This window comes from Chaetodon trifascialis, chromosome 9, assembly GCF_039877785.1.
Source record: "Chaetodon trifascialis isolate fChaTrf1 chromosome 9, fChaTrf1.hap1, whole genome shotgun sequence".
In the NCBI taxonomy this organism is placed as follows: Eukaryota; Metazoa; Chordata; class Actinopteri; order Chaetodontiformes; family Chaetodontidae; genus Chaetodon; species Chaetodon trifascialis.
The window spans coordinates 24012056-24038905 of NC_092064.1; the positions used below are offsets into that span (position 1 = coordinate 24012056).

Genomic DNA, 26850 nt, shown 5'->3' on the forward strand with positions numbered 1-26850 from the left:
CGCCCCCTAACGTCTGGAGTGTGTACTAGCGATTCCGTCGAATTTAGTGAAGCGTGCCATCTAGCGGATTGTTTTAGCCACTACACACCGGAAGCAAGAACCCTTTTAGTATGTTAAAGGACTATTACACCAACTAAAGCATACCTGTACAGGGTGTATCTGTCATTAGGCCTCGGCAAGAATGGGCTCTGTCACAGAGGAGCTTTTAAAATGAAAAGCATAAGTGTGGATAATGGAATTAATGTTGGCTGAACTACATTCAGCTACTTCACTTTCAGGGTCCTGGTATTGTGTGTGCTAAATGTCACACCATCATGGCTTACTGTGACACTTCAACAGCCATCGTTGATGTTATTAGTAACACCTGTGCTCTCCCCACATATTCACAAGGTAAAGCCTCTGGTGTGGAAAAGGCCTATAAATATGCTGATTATTGACTTTTTGTGAAATCATATATATATGAGGTATATTGTTCAGTATAATTATGCTACAAATTACATATTGAAGGTTTTGTTTGGCAGATTTCAACATGCCTTTATTCGTCCCGCGAGGGGAAATTCCAAGAATTTGAAGAGTTTGCGTGATGTGAAATAATCAAATTGATGTTGTGGTGTATCTAGCCTACATTCATATGTAAGCATCATATTTCAAGTAGATTTACCATACTCTCTGGTAAGGAAGGGGGCACTGCACAGTGGTGCATAAAATAATCTAACATAAGTGTAACAATATACTGTATTATATACATTCATTAAAGCTTTCATTAAGAAGTTAAAGAATTTTTAGACCCCCCCCCCCCTTTATTTCAAAATGAAAGCTGAGCACACTGGACGAGCTGTCACTTTACTTTGGCACTCACACAGTATGACCACACATTTTTATCTGAATTGTACAAAAGTTGAAATTTCACATTACATAAAATCCAGTATGTAGGCGAAGGCATGCATGAATGAGGCAAAGACTGTACTTACAGCTAACTGAATAAACCACACAGTAGCACATGTGCATAGTTTTTGTTCAGACCTGTCTGACAACTACACCCTCTATAGGACTCAAGAGCTCTTATTATGGAAATATATGGAAAAGGCCTTCATCCCACTCTTCCTCTTGAGCAGGACCAACGCTGTTTTGATCAGGTGGTTGAGTGGTTGTACATATAGTACTTTGTCCTTGAGTTTCTAGTCAGAAGTCTTTATCTTCAGACGATGAAATGACCATGACCTCCCGGCTCTTGAAGTCCCAAACTGCTGTGAGATGGAAGGCCATGTTGGAGAAGACCACTAAATACTCAAACAGGGCAAAAAGTGTATAACCTGTGGAAAGAAGGAACGGGGGGATAACATAGACATATATGAAACACAGTTAACAAGTAATCCAGATTAAACCCCAAAGGTCAAACTGATTTGATACTTACTCCCTGACTCACAGTACACATTGTGTTTCCAATAAAAGAATCCAGCAAAAGCACAGAAGGATACGTTGAGAAGTAAGAAGCGCACTTTCCAGTGGTGAGACTTGGCATCCTAAAAGAGAAAAAAACAGGAATGCTGAATAGGACTAAAATACTACAAATGACAAGAGGGATTTCAGTGTGCAGTGTGTGGTTTCTCACCTCAGGACTTAATGAATACTTCTTAATAGCCTTCCATAAACGGCAGGTGATCAGCATGTAGATAAGGGAGCTGATAATGAAGAGGACAAAACCCTCCTTATGTACAACTGGAAAGCAAAAATATACAAAGAGCGAGGGAAATTTGGTCAGTGAAGGATAACAACTGAAAGCCAAACTTTGAATCAATGCATCAAGCTGCCTGTTACAGTCTGCACGTACTTCAGACAACGGAAAACATAATACTTTGCTGTTCGGAACAGAAATCAGGCTTTAGTTGTAATTTTCATAAACCAAACCTATCCCCTCATCTCTCCTTAAAAGCTCCAATAAAAGCACCTTAAATATGAATTACTCACAGTATGTTTCACTGGATGATACATATGTGAGGAGCAAGAGGCCGAGGTTCTCAGAAATAGAAAAGGCCAAGTTCAGGCAGCTCAGTGGTCTCTCAGGGAACCTCGAGGCAAAACGCATCTTGTAAAATCTGAAGTAGGTAAACGCCACCAGGAACCTCGGTGCTGAGTGCAGCCCGATGCAGAACCGCCATATGTGGCACTCAGGACTAAGGCTTATTGAGGCACTGATGGATGGCAGGTAATTAGGAACCTGAAAACATGCAGTAATTATTTAGCATAGTTTCAAAAATGCATGCAGCATCGGAAGAAATAAACAGAGAAATAAAGACATTACCTGGCAATGTGTACCAGTAGAGTCCTCAAAATGAAAAACAGACGATATGAAGACACAAGTTATTAGTCCAAACAGAGGCAGGCACACAGTACCCAGAACACAGGTGCTGAATGATATCCTGATGACCAGGGGCCTCTCATGCCCCAAGATATTTGAGCCTTGTAGCATCATGGCCTGAGGCAGTGAGAAAGTCTGATTTAAGAACATTTACTTTGCAAAGGGGGTGAATGTAATTCATGTTGCAGGATTTTCTACAAGGCAACATAATACATGAATATAAATATGGAGATTGGTAATGATTCGGGGGGATTCTGATAAATATGCATGCATTTAGTAGTCATCTTAAGTCTGAGAAACGAGATCAACCTACCTCCACTAGGTGTGGGTGCTGTTTAACATTTGCTACCACAAACTACACGCACTTGGCCTTTCAATACACCCGCTATTACAAAAGCATTCATCATATCAGGCTGCAGGATGGAGCCGAATATTCCAGATACCAGCAGCAGGGTGCAAAGAGCTGGGGATCATCCAGCCATATTATATCCCTGCGACACGAAATTTGAGGCGAACGCACCCAGAAGAGGACAAGAGGACGGCGGCTGCAGCAGCATCTTCCCTGTGCGAGGAGGAAAACAGTGCGTGACCAACATCAGCACCCGGAAGGGAAAGTGAGCGGAGGAGAGCGCTGAGGTGGCCACGTTTGGGCGGAGCCGCCTATGAAAAATAATGCACAGATCTCAGCCCTCATTGTAATTCATGTCTAAGATGTGTGTCTTGATTATAATAATGCGCCACAATGTGAAAGCAAAACGCGCAAATGCGGGTTTATTGCTTGAGGGTGGAGGTGGGAGCTCTCCGTGGTGCTGCACCATAACAAACGAGCGACTTTGATTTGATTTTCTCAATCTTTCCTGACAAATCCAGTCAAAAAGTATGCTGCACGTGTGTGTAACTTACTGTGAGAGATGGCCTGTGTGCGCGGGGTTAACGCGGCTGCTGCCCCGCCTCTCCTCCCTGTACGAGTCTGTGCACCGGATGGCGTGGCGCAGCGCACAGACGCAGAGCGGCAGCATTCTTCATCAGACTGGTTTTCTTTTCTTTTCCTCTCTATTTTGGATTTTTCTGGGAATGAAACTTGTTAGGCACAGAGCAGCTCCAATGGTCTTTGGGTCGAGATAATTTGTGTCAGCAAGATGCAACGATGGAGAGTCCAAACTTTTTCTCTTATGCTTTTGTGTGTCAGTATTCTCCCAAGTAAGTTTACATTTATTTTTATTTGTCTCATGTGATTTCAAATGATGACTTAATATAAGCTTCTTCTTTATTTATTTATTTATTTTTATCTTGCCTGCAGTTAATTGCAGTTCAAACACCAACATTGTGCCAGCAAAGATGATGATGATGAGGAAGAACCTTTGCATAAGTTATAGTTCATGAGCTGTATTTCATTTATCATTTTATTATTGTTTCTTCACAGATTCCCCATGCTCTTTCAGGCAAGCCGCCACCCAGAGTCCGCAAACTTGGAGCCAGTTGTTGAGGGATTTGCTAGCATCATAATCCCCCAGGCCTTATTTGTAGCAGAGGCTTTATTGAACAGTGTTTCAGGGTTAACATCTGGCTAGAACAAATCCATTGTTGACACCGGAAACAAGCTCCAATTTTTAAAACTATTCATTGTGTCCTCTCAGGTTCCCTGGTAATTTTGAATGACAAATACAGAGATGGTATTAACAATTACCTTATAAAACATAAACAATTGTATCTATAAATGCTCTTTTGTTAGATAATTAATCACCTTAATGTTTGCACAGTACAGGGATGTTCATCCTCCCTGTTCCTGGCTCATTTTGATACTGTACGTTCGTGGATTAAGCGTTCAGGGAACACATGCTAAAACTGCACATACACAGGCTGAACAGAGAAAGTCTCTGCTGGTGCATTATGCTGGTCCATTATGGCAGATTTGCCTGATCTCTTTCTAGAGCTTTACAGAAGGGCAATCTATCCCGACATCCCCTCTTCTCTTCCACCATCTGTCATGTCTCTCATCCTTTTCTCTCATCCATTCACTCCGTCACTGGCCAGGAAATGGAACTACTCAATTTGTCCTGACAAGAAGAAAACTGTCATGTGAGATAATTAACTGAAATTCAACATTTTTGTGAATTGTGTCTCTCCTTGTCTTAGCTTGTTGGTGTGCTCATGGGAATTACGCCCAGAAGCTCCTGAATGACTTGTTCACCAACTACACGAGTGCGCTGAGGCCTGTGGAGGACACAGACAACATACTGAATGTGACCCTGCAGGTTACCCTCTCACAAATTATCGACATGGTAAAACAACACAGAATGAAAAGAGTGTGTGCAGATCTCCACTCAGCAGCATTAGATCAGTGATGACATCCTCACATTTGATCATATTTCTCTTTCACCTTCAAAACGTCTCCCGTTGTTGGCACTCATTTTCTATAATTTTCTTACAGGATGAGCGAAACCAAATTTTGACTGCATATTTATGGATACGGCAAGTGTGGGTTGATGCATACCTCAAATGGAATAAAGATGATTACGATGGACTCGATACCATCCGCATACCTAGTAGTTATGTATGGAGACCTGATATAGTCCTATATAACAAGTAGGTCGGACTGGTATTGGGTTAATCATTTAATTTTTATGGCTCCTGTTGGTCAGTATAAAAGGCACAAGCTGAATATTCCTTGAAGCCATTATTTACAGGAGTGTCCAGGCCTTTGTCTGCTTTTTATACACCAGAAGTGAAACTATTTAGAACCTGATAACAGCTCATACTACGTACTGACCACAGCTAACACATGTAAATACAAACAAATGCATTACTGGAAAGATATAAAATGCAGACACAACACTGAAGAATGAGTGCACCTCTCTTACAGGGCTGACTCTTCCTTCAGTTGGTGCACTTGTGCCTTTGTATCCTGATCACGTGTCTTTGTCAAATCATTCTGCACCCACTCTCTGCTCTTCAAGGTATCCAAAACATCCTTTTGCAAACACCTAATTTGTTTTTCCAGACCAGTTTTCTTTGTCTTTCAGTGCTGATGACCATTTCACTGGCTCCATGGACACCAATGTGGTGATCCGACACGATGGCCAGATAATGTGGGATTCCCCAGCTATCACCAAGAGCTCCTGCAAAGTGGATGTGTCTTTCTTCCCCTTTGATGCTCAGCAGTGCAGGTTCACCTACGGCTCCTGGACCTACAACGGTAACCAGCTGGACATCTTGAACGCCATGGAGAGTGCTGACCTGGCCGACCTGGTGGATAATGTGGAGTGGGAGGTGCTGGGGATGCCGGCTAAGAAGAACATTATTCAGTACGGCTGCTGCGCTGACCCTTACCCTGATGTGACCTACACACTGAAGCTGAAGAGGAGAGCATCCTTTTATGTCTTCAACTTGCTCATACCATGTGTGATGATCTCGTTCCTGGCTCCGCTGGGCTTCTACCTGCCTGCTGACTCTGGAGAGAAGGTGTCTTTGGGTGTCACTGTGATGCTGGCTCTCACTGTCTTTCAGCTGTTGGTTGCAGAGATCATGCCACCCTCTGAGAATGTGCCACTTATTGGTAGGGGCAATAAAATGGGGTCAAAGCCCAATATGTGTCATGACTGTGTGGTCCAACTCTATGTTGACTTTCTTGTTTTCCTCCACAGGAAAGTATTACATTGCAACAATGACCATGATCACTGCCTCCACTGCCCTGACCATCTTCATCATGAACATACACCACTGTGGCCCGGACGCCAAGCCCGTTCCCAAGTGGGCCAAGAAAGTCATTCTGCAGTACATGGCCAGAATGTGTTTTGTTTATGAAGTCGGGGAGAACTGCTTGTCACCACAGCCGGAGAAACAGGAGCCCCCACCTGTAAAGAACAACAACTGCACCATGAATGGCCAGGCAGGACCATGCAGAGAGGACTGCGTCTTCAGAGTGGAGAGAGGACAGGAGACAGTGGGCTGCATGACCACAGAGGAGAGGGAAGACATGGATCAGATGATGAGTCCATTAGGCTCAATGGGGAGGAATCCTACCAACTCCTACACCGCTTGGAAGAATGGCATGTTCATGAGCATGGACTGTGGAGATTCAGCGGGTCAGAGGAGATGCAGGAAGGGAGGCGTGAGTGACGGAGAGGTTTCCTGCAGCACCCTCAGCAACGAGAGGCAGCTGCTGCGCAACATTGAGTACATTGCCAACTGTTACAGAGATCAGAGGGCCACGCAGAAAAGGACTGGAGAGTGGAAGAAGGTAGCCAAAGTTTTAGACCGCTTCTTCATGTGGTTATTTTTCATCATGGTGTTCTTTATGAGCCTTCTCATCATGGGCAAAGCCATCTAACTGCAGAACTGAGAGGCTGCTCTCAGTGACACTTTTAATAGGTGGACATAAGAGAGAGATTAACACAGGTTAGTACAGGATCCATTAAAGGTGCAATATGTAAGAATTGACCACCTGTCAAAATTAATACTCCAAACAAAAAAAGCACAGAAACCACAAACTGCCTCTTCATTAACAAAGACCACGCCAATAAGATACAGATTTAAATTATTTACATTGCCAATAATTTTGTATTTTTAAATGTTTTAAAGGACAATTCTTACTCATTTCACCTTTAAGTATTACTGTCTATCTAAGTACATGTCCAAAGACTTAATGAATACTCAGATTACACTTTTTCCAGACCTCTTAGAAATGGTTTATTCTGGTTTATTCTGGCCATGCCATCGTCCACCTTACTGCAGTCCTCACTATGAGTAGAATTAGACCTTTGATAAACTTCTTGTTTATAGATTTTGTTGTTGACAAGTTGCATTCCCCAACATTCGTCCCAATGCTGTTACAGAGCTCTACCGAGGAATAGATACTCTGTTCGCAAATCAATAAATTTTTCTACTGATGGGATTTCAGCAATTTTGTGCTTTTTAAATAAATAAAATATTGATTAGTTTCTGTAGAGCAATGTTTATTTCTTTGTGTCTTAATTAATCAGTCGGAGACAAGACAAGAGACAAGAATGTGATATCAAATCTCTTATTTCTGATCTGATGGTGCCCTGAGGAACACTGGGGGGTTTAGATACTGTAGAAAATCTGAAAATGTGACTTCATTCTTTTCAATTTCAACATACACACAGAAATAAACACACTAGTGTGAGCCTGATGTAATATTAATTGTAATGTGTATGTGTCAGAAAATCTATTTTCACTATCATTTTACTATCATCCATCGAGAGAGAGAGAGTCCCAACTTTACAGATGAGTCAGTGTGTTAAGAAATAGCCATGCAGCGTTCTGTACAGAACAAGAGAAAACAACATCTCAGCGTAACTTGCATGGATTATCAGTTAAATCCTCGGGATCTCCGCCATTTGCTTGGCTCTTGATGTGTATTATCCCTGGTATTTATGTTGCAATGGGCCATGACTCTTTAATCTGAAGCCAAAGGAAAGAGGAATGCTTCATCAGTACCACTGTGTTTTGAATCAGTTTTTGATTTGGAAAAACTATTTGAGAAATGTGCAATGTCAAGGTCAGAGAAGTGGAGAATTGATTTTTTCAGACAAGACATTTTCACACTGCAAGGCCTGTTGAGACTGCTGGTTGAGCCTTTGTCAAGCGATCATCCAAGTTTCTGCAGCCCACAAGGCTGAATGACATCCTTTGTACAGAAAGAACAGTATTTCTGGGAACACTGAGTACATTTCTCCTTACAAAGAAACGTATTCAGCCTAATCTTGTAAAATTCTAGTACCCATTATTTTGAGCTGAAGATCATTGTATTGGCTTATGTCACCTTAATTTGTCATTAAAATAGTAAAATTAAGTTAAAAAAGTTAACATATATCACTAATCCATATTGATAGGTCAAACAATAACAAAAACCCAAGCAGCTGATAATACTGGCTATTTTAAACACATTATACATTATTTGCAATTTTAGGACCAAAGAATGTGTGTTAGGTATTGTTTATGCACAATATTATTTACACAGCAAGTACAGGTTTTCATATTTTCATATTTTACTGCTGCACTGCAGTGAAACACAGTATTGACAGCTCTGAGTTCAAGTTTTATAGTAATAAGCTGTTAACAATGAATACAAGAAATATTATGAAATATTATCATAATACCTGCAACTCAGTGAAAGGAAATACACAAATATTTTACATTTGTATGCTCACTATTAGAAGCACGTGATTATAGTAATGGAAAATAGTGAATTTAGTGATTTTCATTACTTTACAATCATCAAAATTCATCAAAAACAGAACACAAACAAGGTCCTTGGTGTTATTCTAGGATTAAGACACAGGGTGTCGGTAGAGAGCTCGTGTGGGGGTCAAGCACACAGGTACCGGGACAATCATTTTATTGTCTTCACACTTTATCACAATACTCCTGTGCTGAGTTTGAAACTGTGACTTGCAAATCAGAGGAAGTTCTAATTTATCCATAAACAGCATAAAATTTGGCAAAACAGGGAAGAACTTGTAATTATGTAATTATATTTCAATTGAAACAGACATCTGTGTTTCAGATAGAGACAGGCTTCACAACAGGTGCAACAAGGGAAAACAGTCACCTACAGTCTGTATCGTTGTTTTCTAGCCTTAAGAAAAGTATGAAGAAAAGACAGGAAGCGTTAGGTTGGAGTTACTTTTCTTCGCAGTATTTGGATAATTTTATCCCGCAATGTCCTTGTTTGCATGCCATAAATGACTGGATTTAAATTAGCAGGGACCACATGAAATAAAATGTATGCGATCTTCCTTAAATCTGGGTAATCTGGGAAACGGTGCAATATGATTGTTAGAAACCCAGACCAGAGCATGATGAGATAAAGAACGAGGTGGCTCGCACATGTCTGCAGTGCTCTGTTACTCAACTCTTTGTTTTTCTTGAGCCAGCAGATGAGAGCTATCCTGAAATAGGTGACAGTGATGCCTCCGATTGAGCAGCTGAACAGCACCACGGTGAAAAACAGCCCATAGATGTTGTTGATGGACACATTGTCACAAGAGAGCTTGAACAGTGATGCGTTGTCACAATAAGCATTTTGTATCACTGATCTGCAGCGGGACAGCCTCATTGTGAGACCTATCAGAACGGACACCAGCACTAATGACAACCCCCATGCAGACGCTGACAACCCAATCACAGTTTTGGTGGTCATTATTGAGCTGTACCTTAAGGGGTGACATATGGCCACGTATCTATCAATTGCCATAATGATGAGAATCATGTGTGAAGCCGATCCAAACGTGTGGCTGCAAAAGGCCTGAACGACACACTGGCTGTAGGTGATAAACCGCTCTGTTGAAATGATGTGAGCCATCAGCTGAGGCACTAAGACGGTGTTACCTATCAGATCATTGACAGACAAGTTACAAAAAAGAAAGTACATGGGCTGGTGCAAACTCTTCTCAGTGATGATCAGAAGAAGAACTCCAATGTTGGAAAAGAGCAGTGTAAAGTAAACAAACAGCAGTAGGAAAAACAGAGGATACATGAACTCAGGAGGTATGTCAAAGCCTTGGATCTTTAGGATGTCACTTGAAACTGTCATGTTGCTTTCCATTCTGTTTAATCTGGTGAGAAACCTAAAAGAGAAAAAAATAAAAGAAGCTTTAATTCTGAAAAAGTAATAAACGTTCAGTAACATAAAATGTATGCCGGAAACATGTTGGGCAGCAAATTGAGACCCATTTTGTTATCTGTTGCACATTTCATTAAAAAAAAAAAAAAATCTAAAACATGTGACAAATTAAATAGTTACAATATATAATGAGAATAAAAGAAACACAACAATGAGGTCAGATGAAAATCACAAATGCTTTGCGTGTCAGGACAATACTTACTTTTCTGACTGTTAATTTCAGTCTCCCTCTCCTGCACTTTAAGCATTGAGCACAAATGTGTTCGACTACATTCTCAACATAAAGATGCAGAGTGGTTACTTTGTGTACATGGTGTGCGATGCTGACTTTTATCCTACAAATATACAATAAAAGTTCAATGAAACTGACAACCAGGCTAAGTCATGGTGTCGTATGTTCAGATAAGAATGGATCAGATCACAGTACCTTGCAGTTGGAGGAGAGAATCCCGACTCAGCAGCTAGATCTTGATCTCTTCTATCTTCAGCATGAGGGACATTTGACTCTGATTCACTGCCCTCCCCCTGGTCAGAGATCCAGTGTTTTATTTAACAAGGGTTGATCCCCACATGTATCAGGATGGAAACTTTGTCTTAGGTAGTCTTAAGTCAGATGCCCCATTTTTGGGACTAAAATCAACCTCTCTTCCTGTATTCCTTTCAGTGCCTCCCACCAATCAGAGTATTGTTCATTAAATATGTTAAATGGACACCCACATACAATGAAGACTGTGCAGATACATGTTATCAAGTGAGAAGTCAACTGTTTTACAGGGGTCCAATTAAATATTTTCAAAATAAAGGCAATACAGAGGGGAAATGCCGTAATCTGATTTTACTTTATTCACATTAAAAAGCTGCAGGAGTAAAATGACCCTGCAGGAGCTGGAAGAGCCACATTCTGAGTCATGAGGTGTCAGTATAGTCTATAGAGGTCAGAGAAGTACACATTTTTGAGTGAATAAAAACATTATGCTGCCTGGATATGTACTGTATATACTGTGCCGTGTGACTTTAGGACAAGAAAGTGCTTTAGTAATACACACACGTGGCAAACAGAGGATTCAGTTATGGCAGCACAGAAAACCCCTGCAGAGGATCCAGGTGACCGGTCACCAGTCCCTAACTGGATTAACACATACTATCAAACATACAGGACAAGATATAGTTTAAAAATCACCAAAATCACCTGAGTTTGTTTTGGGAAGAACAGACAAAGTAAACTCTACAAAGAAAGGCTCCAAATAACAGATTCACACCATACACTCATTATTATACTTCAATTGTTGTACAGGTGAAAGACCACAGAAAGTAATTAGAGGCTCAAATCAATTATTAGAGCAACTCCAGGGTCCATCATGTCCGGTCCTCCTGGGTGAAATGATTAGTCTGCCCTAATGTCCTAACAGGCCTTTTGTGTGCATGAACAAAGTCCTTGTTCCCAAAGGACTGATGTGACCGCTTCAGTACTCTGTTTCAATTAGTATTTTTCTTCTGGGACATATAAAAAAAGGACAGCATGATTATAATATGTAATACATTTTTGATTGATTAAGAAATTTGACAACTTCATTAAATATGTGTATTTTATAAAACATTGCGGAAGAATACAGAGAAAGGAAAAAACACTACTGTATGTTGTGGTATTTTATCATCAATTGTGAACTTAAAAATATTTTAAATAATAACATTAATGATTAATGATTAAAGATAAGGGATCAAATGTTTACATGTTGTCATGTCGCATGTTCTGGCCTCCCTTGGGTGTTACTGAACAACGTTCTTCATTAGCAATAACAAGGAATCTCATTATCAGCTGCAGGCTTCCTAATTGTCCAGGGATTAATTACAATGTGAAACAGTTAATAACACATCATTTGTTACATCTCAGAGGGGCTCATTAATAAATGTGTTTTGACATCGCATCTAGCTGATGTAACTCTGCCAGTTTGTCGAGTATCCAGTTACATAATGTTATTGATGAAGAGCATTTGGATCAGAAAAAAGTTGGAAAAGATCATTTTGAGTATTCTTGATGTTGTGTGATATCGAAAGGCTTTTCAAAGTAAGGGACTTTAAATGGTGCAAGACTGTAGCTCCAGACAGGCCTTTGCAGCAGCTCTGCAGGCCTAAATGTGGTTTTGATAGTAGACGTGATCATCCGCCATTAAAACAATGGCCAACTCTGTTGCTGGATTTATAAAATTCACACTCTGAAGCAGACAGAATGAAGATGTGACAGGTTAAAGTGACTGTAAAATGGTACAAATGTAATAAGCCCAGTCTCTTTTTATCGATTTGGTCATAGTAAAGAAGCACTGATACATTCACAAAGCCAACAATGTCTATATCTGAGAGGTCATGTGATTGAAACGGCGAGTTCAGATGTTCAGATTATGAGGGCCGATAAGAGGCTGCTGACATTTGGTACCATAGTTTCTTTTCAATCTAAGATAAAACTAACATTTCTTTCAGTCCAACGTAAATCATCAAAATATATTCTGAACTGCATATTGCAACGTAAAGTAATTTTATTTCATCATTTATCGACTGTTTCTCACAGGTTGATTGCAGATGATCATCAATAAGCTACAACTCTACATTTCCTAAAACGGTTGTTTATCTGTTTCTTTGCATCTTGAGCTGGAGTTTATGCTGCTGTCGCTCGCAATCTTCATCTTGACTTATTTTGTCAATTAATGCTTTAATTTGAGGGCAAATCTGCAGTGAAGCCTGTAACACCACCACTACCTCGCTGCAGCTATCCATAACTTTAATTCCTTCTGCTGAAGGACCGTGACTTACTTGTATTTGAGTAATTTGAGGACATACCTCTCGTAATTTATTTGCCCATAAAATTCATTGATAATTAAATCACTGAAAATGGTTTTAGATTTAATACTCGCTGTGTTTGTTTATCTTCATAAAGTTATCTCAGAACTTTATACTTACAGTATCCCTATCATAATTCATGTTTGCAAAGCCACTGACAATCCCAGAGGCAACAGGTGACGTAGCCGAGTTATGGTTATGGAACAATAAATAAAGCAAGGTGGTCTCATCCCTTCATATGTGGCAAGTCACATGTTGTCTGCTTTAGACTCAATTTCCAACAATGAAATTTCATCACTGTTTTTCTTCTGACTAATCAAAGTGAAGATGGAAAATGAATCTTTTGGGTTCAGCTATGAGTTAACCCTGGACCCATTTGTCATTTCACCGGGAGGAAAGTATCCCATATTTTTTCTCGGTCTTACGATTTATTTTTTTAGCATTTTTTGCAACCTGACGCTGTTGACTTTGATCATTCTGAGGAGGAACCTTCACAAACCCATGTATTTCATCCTGTTTAGTCTTCCCGTCAATGACCTGATAGGGATTACTGCAATGCTCCCCAAAGTACTTTCAGACATTGTTACAGAGACGAATAAGGTTTACTATCCTCTGTGTGTTTTACAGGCATTCCTGCTCCACATGTACGGCGGGGGAATCTTGTTTATTCTTGCTGCAATGTCTTTTGATCGTTATGCTGCCATCTGCATGCCTTTACGCTACAGCTCTATTATGACCCCCAGAGTTATCATCTGCATCGTCTCTCTGGTCTGGGGTCTTGACTTTGTCTTGATTGTGTCATTGTTCTCTTTGCAGACAAGGCTTCCCAGGTGCAGATCTGTGATTATGAATGTGTTCTGTGATAACCCGTCTCTTCTGAAGCTCACATGTGGAAACACGACAGTCAATAATATCATAGGATTATTTAACACGGCTGTTGTGCAAGCCGTAAGTTTGTCTGTTCTGGCGTTTTCCTATGTGAAGATCCTGATCACTTGTGTGGTTTCAAGGAGGTCGGAAGCGAAGACGAAAGCTGTCAACACCTGTGTTTCGCAGCTGGTTATATTGGTCGTATTTGAGATTGTGGGAACTTTCACAATTTTATCTCACAGGTTCAAAAATATCTCAGCTGACTTGCAAAAGATAATGGGCATGCTGATATTTATTGTACCTCCACTTCTGAATCCAATTGTATATGGATTGTATACAAGTGAAATACGAAACACACTCCTGACAGTCGTGAAAAAAAGCAGAGTATCTGTCTCAATCTTTACAGAAGGCAGTTAACAGCACTGAACTTTGCCTTTTTCAACCAGAATCACCATCACGGCACTGTGCTATCTCAGGAGCACTCTGATAGTGGAAGAAATATTATGGAAATGCTATCAGCTGTGCACAGAGCCATAATCAGTGCATGAAAACAAGCTATAATTACTCTCTGTGTGGAAACTCTAAAGTCTGTGTGAGTATGCTTTTTTTTGTTTTCTGGTGAGGGGCAAATCATTTTATTTTACTGGATTTGAGGTGCATTATTGTATTAAGGAAGTTTTTCCTTAATACAACTTGCTGTAAATTGAAACAGTTTTGTAAAAGGTAGATACAGATCTGAGTCTTAGTCTCACAGTGATGATGATAAGATGACACTGGATGAAAGCTTTGTGCATCTTACTGCAGTCTTAAAAATATGTTACTTGACTACGTATGCATGTTACATCTTTGAAAAAAAAACTTCATGATGATTTCTTCTTCTGTGTTTCTTTTGGCGTGCAGAGTGTTTTGTCTTGTGTAAGTAGAACGGCGTTTTTCATCTCATACTTCACGTCTGCCCTATGCGCCGCACATGAATACCTTTTGTAAAAGTGTCTCTCAGATATTTTATATGTTCTTTACTTGTTCTTGTTCTCTTCACATTTGGTCTTCACTCTTCACTTTGAGTGAACTTTGCAGCTTTCTTTTGAAGTATGCACGTTTTAATTTGATGTTCGGGCTCTCCATGCACCACAGCTGCCGGTTGTTTAAAGTGCAAACAACTTCTCATCCATGAATCACACTGCAGTTACTGCTGAAGTCAAAACTAACAAAAGTATGTACAATAGAAACAATATGTGCAGATGTTTCCTGTGTGGTCCGTTAATAAAAACAATATAATCTGAAACACATTTCATGCTGTTCAGTCATTCCATGAAAACAAAGAAAAATGGAAAAGAAAACACAATTAATAACATAAACTGAACCTTCATTGTCATAGCTCTCACATATTGAACTAAGACAGATGAAAACATCATTTTAAATACAGATTTAGAAGCTGAGGGAAGAATACAGAAACAGAAAAGGTGGTGCCTGGTAACACCACCACTTATTGCTACTGAAGAGCTCCAGGAGATTTAAATCTCACAACAGCAGTAACAGTACATGTGTTGTTTTTGTACTGTTCTGAATTGAGCATATGTTTGTGCACAACCTTTTTTGGCCTCATCAAGTCAAGCAAAGCATCATGCTACAAAAATACAAAGTACTGAGTCTTTAATGGGAAATTCACAATTAGTTCCTTAACAGCAATCCAGGAGAAAATCTATTTTGATTTTCAACATTTAGTAAAGTAACAGATTGCTTACCAATAAACTGGGATTAAGAAACTTTTCTCACTTCCTGGTTTGTGATGTAATTGAGGCGGTGGCCTCTCAGCTCCATCACCAGACAGATTAACCAGAACAGGGAAGATGAACAAAATGTGTCTGATCGTATAGAGGGAAAAAAAAAGTGGCTTAAAGCAAATGCTAAAATACCGTACATCTTATTTATGTGTGTTTTGTGTGGTGGACAGGTAGCTAAAAGAGTGACAGTATAAACCAACTGGCAGAGGTGAAGTAAATATTATATTCTGTATCTGACATCCTAAACAAAACTATTCTGAAACTGCATTACATCATAATCTTTTCACTCCTGGTTGTCAGTCTTGTTGCAAAAAAAACTTCTGCGCCGTACTCTTGGGTAATATCACTGCTCACCCTCATGCAAATAAGAGGCAGAGGCTTAAAACACCTCTCAGCTGCAGGTGACAACAAGTTCACATGCTGCCAGAGGTAAGACGTCAGAGGCACAGCTGAATTATTCCAATGCACGTTATCTGAGATGGTTTGCTTGTGATTCTTTAATGTTTTCTTCTTTTTCCAGCTTTCCCCAGTTGGAAAGATTTGGCAGTTTTTTCAACAGAAGAAGCAAAGAAACAGTAACAACATTACAGTGTACAGTGCTGCACAATTATGGACATGAATTCATCTTCTTTAGTTATGCTAACACTGGAAACACTGGGTTTATCTAATGCATATGTCTACCCAGCATTTCTGTTTGGGACTTTAACGTATCTGTTCATTATGTTTTGCAACTTGCTGGTTTTGACCTCTATTGCTTGGAGTAAAAAGCTGCACAAGCCCATGTTTATCCTGCTGTTCAACCTGCCCATTAGCGACATGGTGGGTGCTACAGCTTTCTTTCCTCAGCTCGTTATCAGCATTGTGTCACAGAACCGACTCATTTCCCACCCTGAATGTATTATTCAGGCTTTTCTGATTCATGTTTATGGTACAGGAAACTTGCTGATCTTGAGTGCCATGGCGTATGATAGATATGTTGCTATATGTTGTCCTTTGAGGTATAATGCCATTATGACTCCACATAACTTAGTTAGAATTATTTTCTTAATATGGTTCATAAATTTCTCAATAATGGTCACGCTGCTTTCTTTGCTTGCACGGTTCAAACTTTGCCGGACAAATATAGTAGATTTGTACTGTAACAATCCATCATTATTGAAACTGGTCTGTGAGGACACCAGAGTCAACAACTACTATGGGCTACTTTTTATAGTTTTCCTCCAAGGAGGATCACTGTCAATAGTAATATACACATATGCACAGATTTTACGCACATGTGTTATGACTAATGAGTCTGATGCCCGGCGAAAAGCCATTCAGACATGTGGCTCACATTTAATCGTTTACTTAATCTTACAAATCAATACTTTGGTTACACTCATTTCTCATCGCATTGGGAATGTGTCGCCTTTTCTGAGACGAGCTCTTGGTGTGTCAATTTTAGTTTTCCCCCCTTTTTTGGACCCGATTATATATGGACTGAAAACCAAAGAACTCAAGCAGAGCATAAAGAAGTTGCTAAAAAGAAATGTTGGTTCATTAGAGCTGTAGCCAGCTTTTATTCTTGGCTCTGTGGGTAATAAACCCCTTGTTTTTCAAGTGTATGAATATGTACAGCCTAAGCTAAATTCCGAATCCAGTATAATTTAATCAAATATAGGCTCCATATAAAAACATCTGCCAGGTCTTGTTTCACTATGAACAAAAACACAGCATGCTAACATTTATTCATCTGATGAATGATGATTACATTGTTAATTTATGAATTCTGTAATGTTCGTTTATGTTAAAGTATGTTCCTGAGTCATATCATATTGTATGTTTATTAGTATTTGCAACCTTTTAAAAAAATACTACGCTTCTTTTCTGGAGACTTCTGCTGTACTGTATATTCCTATCATGAATGTGATGATAGGAATGAATGTGAGAGAAAGTAGTCATTATAATGACAGCTCTGGTCTTACAGTTGCACAAGCAATCATATCTGAAAAAAAAAAAAAAAGGATATTTATGTATATACAAATGTTGTTTTTATGGCTCTGTACATCACCACAGTGGATCTGAAATAAAACAATCAGTATGTGCTTTCAGTGCAGACTTTCAGCTTTATTTCAATGGTTTTGAGCATATACAACATATGAACTGTGCAGTAATTACAACCATTTTTAAACATTTCAGGGTTTAAAAAATCAAGTAACATAATAAAGTCATTATATCTAATACTTGGTTGCAAGTGGTGCACAGGAGGGGTGGTGCACTCTTCTACTGTGCAGCAACACCTGCACAAATACGACCTTCTAGGAAGAATCATCAGAAGAAAACATTAATCATCCTCAAAACAAAATTCAGTGTCAGAGGTTTGCAAAGGGACAAAGAGCTGGAGATGAAAAGAACATGGCTTCTACAGCAGGATAATGATCCGAAACACACCTCAAAATCCACAATGGACTGCATCAAGAGGTGGAAGCTGAGGCTTCAACGCGGCCTCACAGTCCTCTGACCGAAACATCATCAAAAATCTGTGGATAGACCTCAAAAGAGCAGTGCATACAAGTCGGCCCAAGAATCTCACAAAACTAGAAGCCTTTTAAAGAAAAAATAGGTAAAAATCCCTCAAACATGAACTGAAAGAATCCTAGCTGGCTACAAAAAAAGCCTTTACAAGTGGTGATGCTTCCCAAAGGGGGTGTCACTCAGTACTGACCATGCAGGGAGCCTAAACTTTAGCTTCCGGCCTGTTTCTTTTTCTGTCATCTTGAAACTGTACAACACAGAAATAAAACTGAAGTTGGAGATCGGGTCATCTTTTACCTGCTTAGCTATTCACAGCAACAGAGATTTTAAACAGGGGTGCCCAAATGTTTGCCTGCACTGCACTCTGCTGCGTGTGAAACCTTCGACAGAACGGTGTTACACTGCAAATAAATGTGATACGCCATGTGATTTGATATTTTCTGATACTGTATATGCACTAAAACAGGAGTCACCAATGCTGAACGACTGATTTTATATGTGCATCACTTTTTCATGGAATAAAAGTGAAATTTGACCGTTTAGGTGCATCTTGTATTATTTAATTTGAAGTTGTGTGGGGAAGTGTACAAGTCACAAAAGTAGTGGATGGAAAACACACTCAGTGAGGGTAGAAAACTGTTCTACATAAAAGTACATCAGAGGCGTATAGACCTATTCGGATGCAAAAAATGCACTCTAAAAAGAGAGTGAAAAATGATCCTCAGCCAGCTCACCACCTGCTTCAGCTGCTGCCAACAGAGAAGTGCTATAAATCTCTGCACAACACTTTTCAGGGACTTTTTCCATCTTTGTGACCTTTCATTTGAGTTTCTTCTGGCGTGAGCGTTTGGTGGATTTTTGCATTCTTGTGTTTGTTTAAAAGCTCTTTCTTTTTGTGACCTGCTCCCAGGTCACGAGGGATTGGCTGTGCTCTGATACAAGCTGCAAGGCGACCTTTTGTCCTTCATGTAAAGCCTATGCACAGCCTCACCTGATGGTGATGGAGGAGGTGAGGATGGACTCAGTGATGGCTGTGTAGAAGTGCACCATCATTGTCTTTGGCAGTACATCCTCTGCTCTGCTTTCTTGATGATGGAGCTGATGTTCGGCTCCCACTTGAGGTCCTGGGAGATGATGAAATATCTTATTTATGTTTGTTTTGTATGGAGGACAGGTAGCTAAAAGAGTGGCAGAATAACCGGCTGGCAGAGATGCAGTAAATTGTTTAATCACTTAATTTTCTATCTCTGACATCCTAAACAAAAGGCAGCTATTAAAAAACTGCATTACATCATAATCTTTTCACTCCTGGTTGTCAGTCTTGTTGCAAAAAAAAGAACTTCTGCGCCGTACTCTTGGGTAATATCACTGCTCACCCTCATGCAAATAAGAGGCAGAGGCTTAAAACACCTCTCAGCTGCAGGTGACAACAAGTTCACATGCTGCCAGAGGTAAGACGTCAGAGGCACAGCTGAATTATTCCAATGCACGTCATCTGAGATAGTTTGCTTGTGATTCTTTAATGTTTTCTTCTTTTTCCAGCTTTCCCCAGTTGGAAAGATTTGGCAGTTTTTTCAACAGAAGAAGCAAAGAAACAGTAACAACATTACAGTGTACAGTGCTGCACAATTATGGACACGAATTCATCTTCTTTAGTTATGCTAACACTGGAAACACTGGGTTTATCTAATGCATATGTCTACCCAGCATTTCTGTTTGGGACTTTAACGTATCTGTTCATTATGTTTTGCAACTTGCTGGTTTTGACCTCTATTGCTTGGAGTAAAAAGCTGCACAAGCCCATGTTTATCCTGCTGTTCAACCTGCCCATTAGCGACATGGTGGGTGCTACAGCTTTCTTTCCTCAGCTCGTTATCAGCATTGTGTCACAGAACCGACTCATTTCCCACCCTGAATGTATTATTCAGGCTTTTCTGATTCATGTTTATGGTACAGGAAACTTGCTGATCTTGAGTGCCATGGCGTATGATAGATATGTTGCTATATGTTGTCCTTTGAGGTATAATGCCATTATGACTCCACATAACTTAGTTAGAATTATTTTCTTAATATGGTTCATAAATTTCTCAATAATGGTCACGCTGCTTTCTTTGCTTGCACGGTTCAAACTTTGCCGGACAAATATAGTAGATTTGTACTGTAACAATCCATCATTATTGAAACTGGTCTGTGAGGACACCAGAGTCAACAACTATTACGGGCTATTTACTATAGTTTTAATCCAAGGCGGACCGCTGTCAGTAGTAATATACACATATGCACAGATTTTACGCACATGTGTTATGACTAATGAGTCTGATGCCCGGCGAAAAGCCATTCAGACATGTGGCTCACATTTAGTTGTTTTCTTAATCCTACAAATCAATACTTTTGTTACACTCATTTCTCATCGCATTGGGGATGTGTCGCCTTTTCTGAGACGAGCTCTTGGTGTGTCAGTTTTAGTTTTCCCCCCTTTGCTGGACCCAATTATATATGGACTGAAAACCAAAGAACTCAAGCAGACGATAAAAATTTTCCTAAAAAGAAATGTTGGTTCGTTAGAGCTGTAACCAGTTTTCAGTTTGGGCTTCTCAGTCAAAGGACAACTTCCAAATCCAGTATAACTTCGAGCAGGATTTCATCTTTTGTGTGTTTTTAAATACTCATGTTAAAATTATGAGCATTACCAACCTGTTAGCACACGCCACACGTCACATGAAACAGCTGATGTCTTTTCTCTTCTGCAGATTTCTACTAATCTTTTTGATTAACAATAAGGAATACGATGACAGGAAATAATGTGCAGGACTGTGGAAACTGGACACAGTAGTGACTGAACTGAACTGAAAGATTATTGTGAGATATGAATAAAATCATTGTTGAAAATAAAAGAAAGTTACCACAGGTGCACAAACATCCATATTTGAATTAAAGAGAGACAAAATATATGTATATATAAATACATTTATATATAGTTAATACATGCTTTTCTGTGTGAAACTTTGCAGTGATGGTCTACAGATATTTCTTATTGTCTACTATGTGGAACATAACATGAGCAACTGATGCGAATATGAAGAACAAAGATTTATTTTCCTTTATGACAGAAATGATGTGGGAATACATATATATGTTTGTTCTCCTTTACAATGAAATAACAATAAATTGAATCAAAGATTTTCAATATGCGTCTATTCTATGTGTGAAATGTGTGTAATTTCACAAAAATAAATAAATTTAATGGCAAACGTGGAAACGGTGTGACATGTTATTTGACATTTTCTAATACTGTATGTACCCTATAAGAGGAATAACTGATGCTAAAGTAATGGATGGATGGAATGTAGATTTGGTCTGAATAACAGCACATATATACATACGCAAGCCCGCTCAGATATCTCCTAGCACCCGGCCTCTCTCCAGCTTTGCACCAGGCTTCTCAGATAGGTGAAGCCCTTTTCAGTTGCAAACACTTCCTGTAAAAAGAGCATGAAAAATGACCCCACTCACTCAGCCAGCTCACCACCTGTTCCAGCTGTGGCCAGGAGAGAGATGCTGTAAATCACTGCACTCTGACTTTTCAGGGACTTTCACGTCTTTGTGACCTTTCATTTCTTTCAGTTTCTTCTTGTGTGTGTGTGTGTGTGTGTGTGTGTGTGTGTGTGTGTGTGTGTGTGTGTGTGTTTGTTTTAAAGCTCTTTTTTTGTGACCTGCTCCCAGGTAAGGAGGGATTGACTGTGCTCTGATATGAGCTGCAAGGTGACCTATTTTCTTTGTGGAAAACCTGTGCGCAGCCTCACCTGCCCTGCCCACTCACTGCTGTACAGCTTTCTCACAATCTTCAAAATGTTGTCCTGTGGCATGAATTTCTTATCTCCTCTTCTGTCTGGCCTCTGCTCTCAGGAGCTGACCTTTAGGAAACTCATGGCTTAATTTCAAGCATCTTGGAGCTTCCTGGTGTGCTCAGACCCTGGAGGGGGGGCTCTCTGCTTAGCACAAGGAGAGCAGATGAGCAGAACATGCAGCCCTGAGCACCATACTGCTGCTCCATAAACACAAGGAGTATTGTGTCCCTCACCATGGCTTTGCCTCGTGCTTATGCACTGTGATTTCTTTCTTGTAGAGCACTTTGAGCTATAATTCCTGTTTGAAGGGTGCTTTATAAATAAAGTTTATTATTATTATTACTATGTGTGGTTCTTGCGCCCAGGCAGGGGAGGCAGCTGAAAAGAACCAATGTGTACATCAATAAACACCTGCCAGACAGTCTTGAGAAAACAAAAGAGACTCAACGTGGACAACAAACCGCAAGGAGAAGAGGAAATTACAGGGAAATTACACATCTGGACAAGCGTAAGTGATGAAAACCCCAGGGTGAACACCAACGAGTAATGAAACTGTCAGCCGAACGTGAACCCAGGACAGCTCACAGAACATAAAGCGTGACTGACATTAAACACTAAACACTGTTATTCATGCAGACTGTCATGTGCAATAATACGCTGCATTTCTTCCCTGAAAAATGAGGATATAATGTTTTTTGTCATGGGAAATGTTGCTTAGCCAGCATCAAAGTGGTCAAAAAATTCTTACCAGAAGTCACTCAAACATAAATCAAGTAATCCATCATGTTATTGATATTGTAGCTGTTTATTTTTATTTGCTTTGTAAAAATTTTTGGTGCCGTGTGTTTCAGACAGTTTTGCTCTTGTTTCTGTTTTGGGTTACTGTTGTTTATTTTGTGATCTTTATGATTAGCTTATTCTGCGTTTCCAGGTATTATTGATACAGCGTGATTTTAATTTGTGTTTTTTGTTGTTGTGTTAATGAGGATCCCAGGAAGACTTGCCTCCAGTGTGTACAAACTAATGGAAATAACGATCAATGAATAAAGAATAAACAATTGCTGGTGTGTCAAGCGTGTCGAGCCATCAGAGTGGCGGCTGTCTCTTTGCTGCAGGTTTGGCCACACGGTGAAGCCCTCTCTCATTAGTGAAAAAATCATAGTTTATATTTAGAATTGAAATATATCTGTCTCTGTGTCAAATCAGCCATTTGTTTATGTTGAAGTGGGGCTGGTGTCAGGGCAAATAATACATTTCATATTCGTCCGAAGCCCCTCGAGAGTCAGTGCTTGAGTCACTGCCATGACAATCTGAAGATAAACTTTATGGTAAACCAGAAGACTCCAGGGAGCTGCCTGCTGATCAGCAAAAATCACACCTATAAAGCTACTAATCCCTCTGAACACCTCACCAGTCGGTCATTGCCAGTATTCTGAGTGCAAATGATCCATTACATGCGTCTTATTGTAATATTTATTCATCTTATTTTCTATTTTTCCTCTCTGTGTTGCTTGTTCCTGGACTTTTGGTGCGGAACTGTAAATCCAAAAGATTTGTTTAGTTTGTGTCATGTTTAACTGAAATGTATGTGGACTCATAGTGAAGTGGGGTCACCAGGCTTTAATTTGGTAAGCTCTGTCCCTAATAGTAAGAATTTACAGTTTGCTAATTGTAACTCAGATCTGACTTTTCACTCTTTCTAGTCTTTGCTTTTCTTGTATTACCATATCCTCCAATGCCTTTGCTAAATTGATGTTGTGTATGAAATAAGTTATGCTGTTTGAGAATGAAATAATTAATGATCTTCTTATTTTCCAGGGTGGAAGAGGATAAAAAATGGACAATCCGTACAACATATCATCTGTTTTAGTGGTACGTCGCTTCAATCTAGCCCCTGAAACTGCTTTTGCTGCATTTCTTTTTGCAACTCTGAGCTACATGATCATACTTTTCAGCAACCTTGTTCTAATCTTAACCATTGTACTGAACAAATCTCTGCATCAGCCCATGTATCTAATACTGCTGAACCTTCCCATCAACGACCTCATAGGCTCCTCTGCGTTGTTCCCACGGCTCATTAAAGACATACTGACGAACAGTAGCACAATGACATACTCAGTGTGTGTTGCCCAAGCTTTCTTTATCCACATCTATGGAGGAGGTACAGTGTTCATTCTCAGTGCTATGGCATATGATAGATACATTGCCATATGCTGTCCTCTGAAATACAACACAGTTATGACGAATGCTCACATTATGAGAATAATCACCTATGCGTGGATGAGCAGCTTGGTTGTAATTGGTGTGCTTTTTGTCCTGCTGCTGCGTTTACCTCGCTGTCGGTCTGAGTTGACACACCCCTACTGTGACAATCCCAGTTTGCTGTCTCTGGTCTGTGCTGACACCACCATCAACAACATTTATGGACTTGTTATGGTCGCACTGACGCAGATCATAGCTAATGGGATGATCTTGTACACATATCTCCAGATTCTTGTTGCATGCTTCAGATCCAAACGCTCAGACACAAAATCTAAAGCTCTGCAGACGTGTGCTACACATCTGGCTGTTTTTCTCTTGCTGGAGTGTCTGGGTCTTTTCACTATCATATCATACAGAATTAAGAGCATTTCGCCACATTTAAGGAGGTTCATAGGGGTGTCGACATTAATTTTCCCCCCGACATTTAATCCAATCATCTACGGGCTAAAAACAAAAGAAATTCGAGACAAAATATTGGACTTTTTAAGGAATAAAATCCTTCCATCTTAATGCGCTGTCAGGGCCTTCATGCAGCCGACCAAAACGTCTTTGTTGTGACATGATTTTCAAGATATGTTTTATTTGTCTTGTATGTAAATAATATGTAAATACACTCCTTCCTTCTAAGTCCCTTTTTTTTCACCGAAAAACACTGTTCCTTTATGTTCATGAGCACAAACTTAATTTTTAAATAATGTATATGAAGACTGCAGTGCTGGATGTTTATAATAGAAATTAAGTGCTTTAATGTTAAATAATTGCTGTCATACTGCTTTACAATTTTTCTTTATTATACTACTATGCATGAAAATCGATTGCAGTCGATCACATTTTTCCCCTGCAGCAGTTTCACCCAATACGAACATTTTTATAAATAAATCACCAGTATTTGTCAGTTATGTGCTTTGGATCTTTTAATTAGAGCTCTACCATTGCTTCAAATAAACCAGGTATTTGTCTTTTCAAATTATGTGTGTTTATGCATATTTCTGTAGTTTGTGTGCATTGATCGTGTTTTTCTGCACATGCAGAATTTAAATTTTAACAGGTGAACCTGTGAGTCCAGAGTCTCCTAAAAGTTTGCTTTGACCATCTTAATGTACTGTATGTCATCACTATTTTTTAATGTGATATTCTCAAAAGGGCGTCTTACTGCTAGGGCATGAAATATAAAGGGAATGAGATATAGAGGCAAATGAAATAAAGAAGAAATGAAAATGAGAACAACCTTTGTGAAAGAAGACAGAAGACATTAAACTTAAAGTGCATAATCTAAGATGGAGAGTAATATGAATTTGTATGAAAAATACAGGAACTTTGGGGGCAAAATTAAAACTATGCATTATCAAAGTTGCACTTTCAGACAGAAACTGTGTTTAGTCAGCACAGGTCATGCACAGCTGCTTTTTAGACATTAACTAACTGAAATAAAGCATTTCACTCTCAGCTCTGGAAAAATAATGCAATAATTTAAAAATAAATATAGAAGCATCATCAGCGTTTGAAATGGACTGAAATTTAGAGCTTATCAGAGGAGCACTTCGTGGAATCTGACAAAGGCATGAATCAGTGTTTAAAATATGTCATGCAAACTTCAAATGAAGCGAATACAAAGCAGCTGATGATTGTTGTCAGTCGTACAGGTCACTGACAGCTTGAAGTGGTATGCAGTGTGTATTTCCTGTCCAAATATGTGTATTCACCCTGTATGTACAGCAGAGGGCGCCACTGACACACACTTAAGCCATTCATACTAACAAGTAAAAGAAAGCACATGAATGTGTTCTCACTCTGCTGCAGTTTGTGTGCTTTGCTGCCCTCTTGTGTGTCTCCAGTCGAGGCCAGTCCTGAACCACATGAGGCCTTAAGGTGCCAGTTATTCCTTCAAAGCACACTTTAGTCAGAGTGAGCTGAATAAAAACTAAACATGAGAAAAATAAAATGTTTAAGTGAGCTCAAAGAAACACACAAACAATACGTGGCTCCACATATAACTGAAACCACAAAAAAAAAAAAAAAGAATTTGTGCTCTTTTACAGAAGCCTGATTACTTAATGAGTATATCACAAGTGTACATAACAGTATGTTATGGTGGTGCTGTTTCCAGTGATGTTGAGAGTAAAGTTAAAAAAGAATAATTACACAGATTTAAGAGCAGAATTGATTATAGTGGTTTTAAACTGACCTGAACTGAGCTGTGTCATGTATTAATGTTGTAAAATGTTCTGAAACTACAAACAGTTTTACACTACTTCAGAGTCTGGATGGAAGTCCACGTCAGTATGCTCAGTATACTACTATCTAGTACATTTTAATGTATTTCTTCTAGCACCACATTATAGCTTCAAGGGGATTTACATCCGTAGCAGTATCAGTATTTGGGAGAGAACATGTGCTTTGCTGGTGCTTGCATACGTTTGCAGAGATAGGAGAAGTGTTTCTGGCACCGGGCTGGATGGAGGGTAATGAGAAGAGTCGTGACAGAGCAGAGTGTTGCCTATGGTGCTGCAAGGAAGGGAGATACTAAAAGACAACAATACTGTGTGTGGTGCATTATGGGCCCTGATGTTACAGTGTTGATTTTGTGGTCTTTATGTGCCCAGAGGGAGAAGCACACCCATCCACTCCCTGCCAGTGGAACAAATTATTTTAAACAACTTATATTTGTTAAAAATCTTAAAATATTGAAGATTTTTGAGAACTGAAAAACATCTAACCTTTTTTTCTTAAATC

At 39.5% G+C, this 26850-nt stretch overlaps 7 protein-coding genes across 9 annotated transcripts; 5 read left to right on the forward strand and 2 right to left on the reverse strand.

The window, feature by feature from the left end:
* Positions 1-512: 512 nt before the first annotated feature.
* LOC139336450 (post-GPI attachment to proteins factor 2-like) lies at positions 513-3353 on the reverse strand. 3 transcript variants are annotated; one of them, XM_070970576.1, is made up of 6 exons: positions 2673-3007; positions 2303-2476; positions 1969-2218; positions 1613-1719; positions 1415-1523; positions 513-1313 (listed from the first exon to the last, which is right to left on the reverse strand). In XM_070970576.1, the coding sequence occupies exons 2-6, from the start codon at positions 2471-2473 to the stop codon at positions 1183-1185; spliced, it is 768 nt and encodes a 255-aa protein (XP_070826677.1). In that variant the 5' UTR covers positions 2474-2476; positions 2673-3007; the 3' UTR covers positions 513-1182. The 3 variants fall into 3 exon arrangements, with proteins under 3 accessions (XP_070826677.1, XP_070826679.1, XP_070826678.1); XM_070970578.1 differs by lacking the exon at positions 2673-3007 and adding an exon at positions 3263-3353 and having other exon boundaries at positions 788-1313; XM_070970577.1 differs by having other exon boundaries at positions 788-1313; positions 2880-3019.
* Positions 2975-7248, forward strand: chrna10a (cholinergic receptor, nicotinic, alpha 10a). Its single transcript, XM_070970575.1, has 5 exons — positions 2975-3559; positions 4496-4641; positions 4791-4945; positions 5383-5915; positions 6004-7248. Exons 1-5 carry the CDS (start codon positions 3499-3501, stop codon positions 6687-6689), a joined length of 1581 nt encoding a protein of 526 aa, XP_070826676.1. The 5' UTR covers positions 2975-3498; the 3' UTR covers positions 6690-7248.
* A 1745-nt stretch (positions 7249-8993) lies between these two features.
* On the reverse strand, positions 8994-9929 carry LOC139336437 (olfactory receptor 52N4-like). The gene has a single exon (XM_070970558.1). The coding sequence runs from the start codon at positions 9927-9929 to the stop codon at positions 8994-8996; it is 936 nt and encodes a 311-aa protein (XP_070826659.1).
* Positions 9930-13166: 3237 nt separating this feature from the next.
* Positions 13167-14126, forward strand: LOC139335938 (olfactory receptor 52B2-like). Its single transcript, XM_070969721.1, has one exon. The coding sequence runs from the start codon at positions 13167-13169 to the stop codon at positions 14124-14126; it is 960 nt and encodes a 319-aa protein (XP_070825822.1).
* A 1976-nt stretch (positions 14127-16102) lies between these two features.
* On the forward strand, positions 16103-17044 carry LOC139336710 (olfactory receptor 51I1-like). The gene has a single exon (XM_070970902.1). The coding sequence runs from the start codon at positions 16103-16105 to the stop codon at positions 17042-17044; it is 942 nt and encodes a 313-aa protein (XP_070827003.1).
* A 2594-nt stretch (positions 17045-19638) lies between these two features.
* LOC139335940 (olfactory receptor 52B2-like) lies at positions 19639-20580 on the forward strand. Its single transcript, XM_070969722.1, has one exon. It carries the CDS (start codon positions 19639-19641, stop codon positions 20578-20580), a length of 942 nt encoding a protein of 313 aa, XP_070825823.1.
* A 3111-nt stretch (positions 20581-23691) lies between these two features.
* Positions 23692-24627, forward strand: LOC139336638 (olfactory receptor 10A3-like). Its single transcript, XM_070970802.1, has one exon. It carries the CDS (start codon positions 23692-23694, stop codon positions 24625-24627), a length of 936 nt encoding a protein of 311 aa, XP_070826903.1.
* Positions 24628-26850: the final 2223 nt, after the last annotated feature.

Excerpts from the sequence above, each read along its gene's own strand:
- LOC139336638 (XM_070970802.1), top strand. The coding sequence starts at position 23,692 with ATGGACAATCCGTACAACATATCATCTGTTTTAGTGGTACGTCGCTTC.
- LOC139336710 (XM_070970902.1), top strand. The coding sequence starts at position 16,103 with ATGGACATGAATTCATCTTCTTTAGTTATGCTAACACTGGAAACACTG.
- LOC139336450 (XM_070970576.1), bottom strand. The coding sequence starts at position 2,473 with ATGATGCTACAAGGCTCAAATATCTTGGGGCATGAGAGGCCCCTGGTC. Across the intron at positions 2,219-2,302 it reads CTACTGGTACACATTGCCAG|GTTCCTAATTACCTGCCATC; the intron begins GTAATGTCTTTA and ends GCATGTTTTCAG. Across the intron at positions 1,720-1,968 it reads ATCATCCAGTGAAACATACT|TTGTACATAAGGAGGGTTTT; the intron begins GTGAGTAATTCA and ends TTTGCTTTCCAG.
- chrna10a (XM_070970575.1), top strand. The coding sequence starts at position 3,499 with ATGCAACGATGGAGAGTCCAAACTTTTTCTCTTATGCTTTTGTGTGTC. Across the intron at positions 4,642-4,790 it reads TCTCACAAATTATCGACATG|GATGAGCGAAACCAAATTTT; the intron begins GTAAAACAACAC and ends ATTTTCTTACAG. Across the intron at positions 5,916-6,003 it reads TGAGAATGTGCCACTTATTG|GAAAGTATTACATTGCAACA; the intron begins GTAGGGGCAATA and ends TTTCCTCCACAG.
- LOC139335940 (XM_070969722.1), top strand. The coding sequence starts at position 19,639 with ATGGACACGAATTCATCTTCTTTAGTTATGCTAACACTGGAAACACTG.
- LOC139335938 (XM_070969721.1), top strand. The coding sequence starts at position 13,167 with ATGGAAAATGAATCTTTTGGGTTCAGCTATGAGTTAACCCTGGACCCA.
- LOC139336437 (XM_070970558.1), bottom strand. The coding sequence starts at position 9,929 with ATGGAAAGCAACATGACAGTTTCAAGTGACATCCTAAAGATCCAAGGC.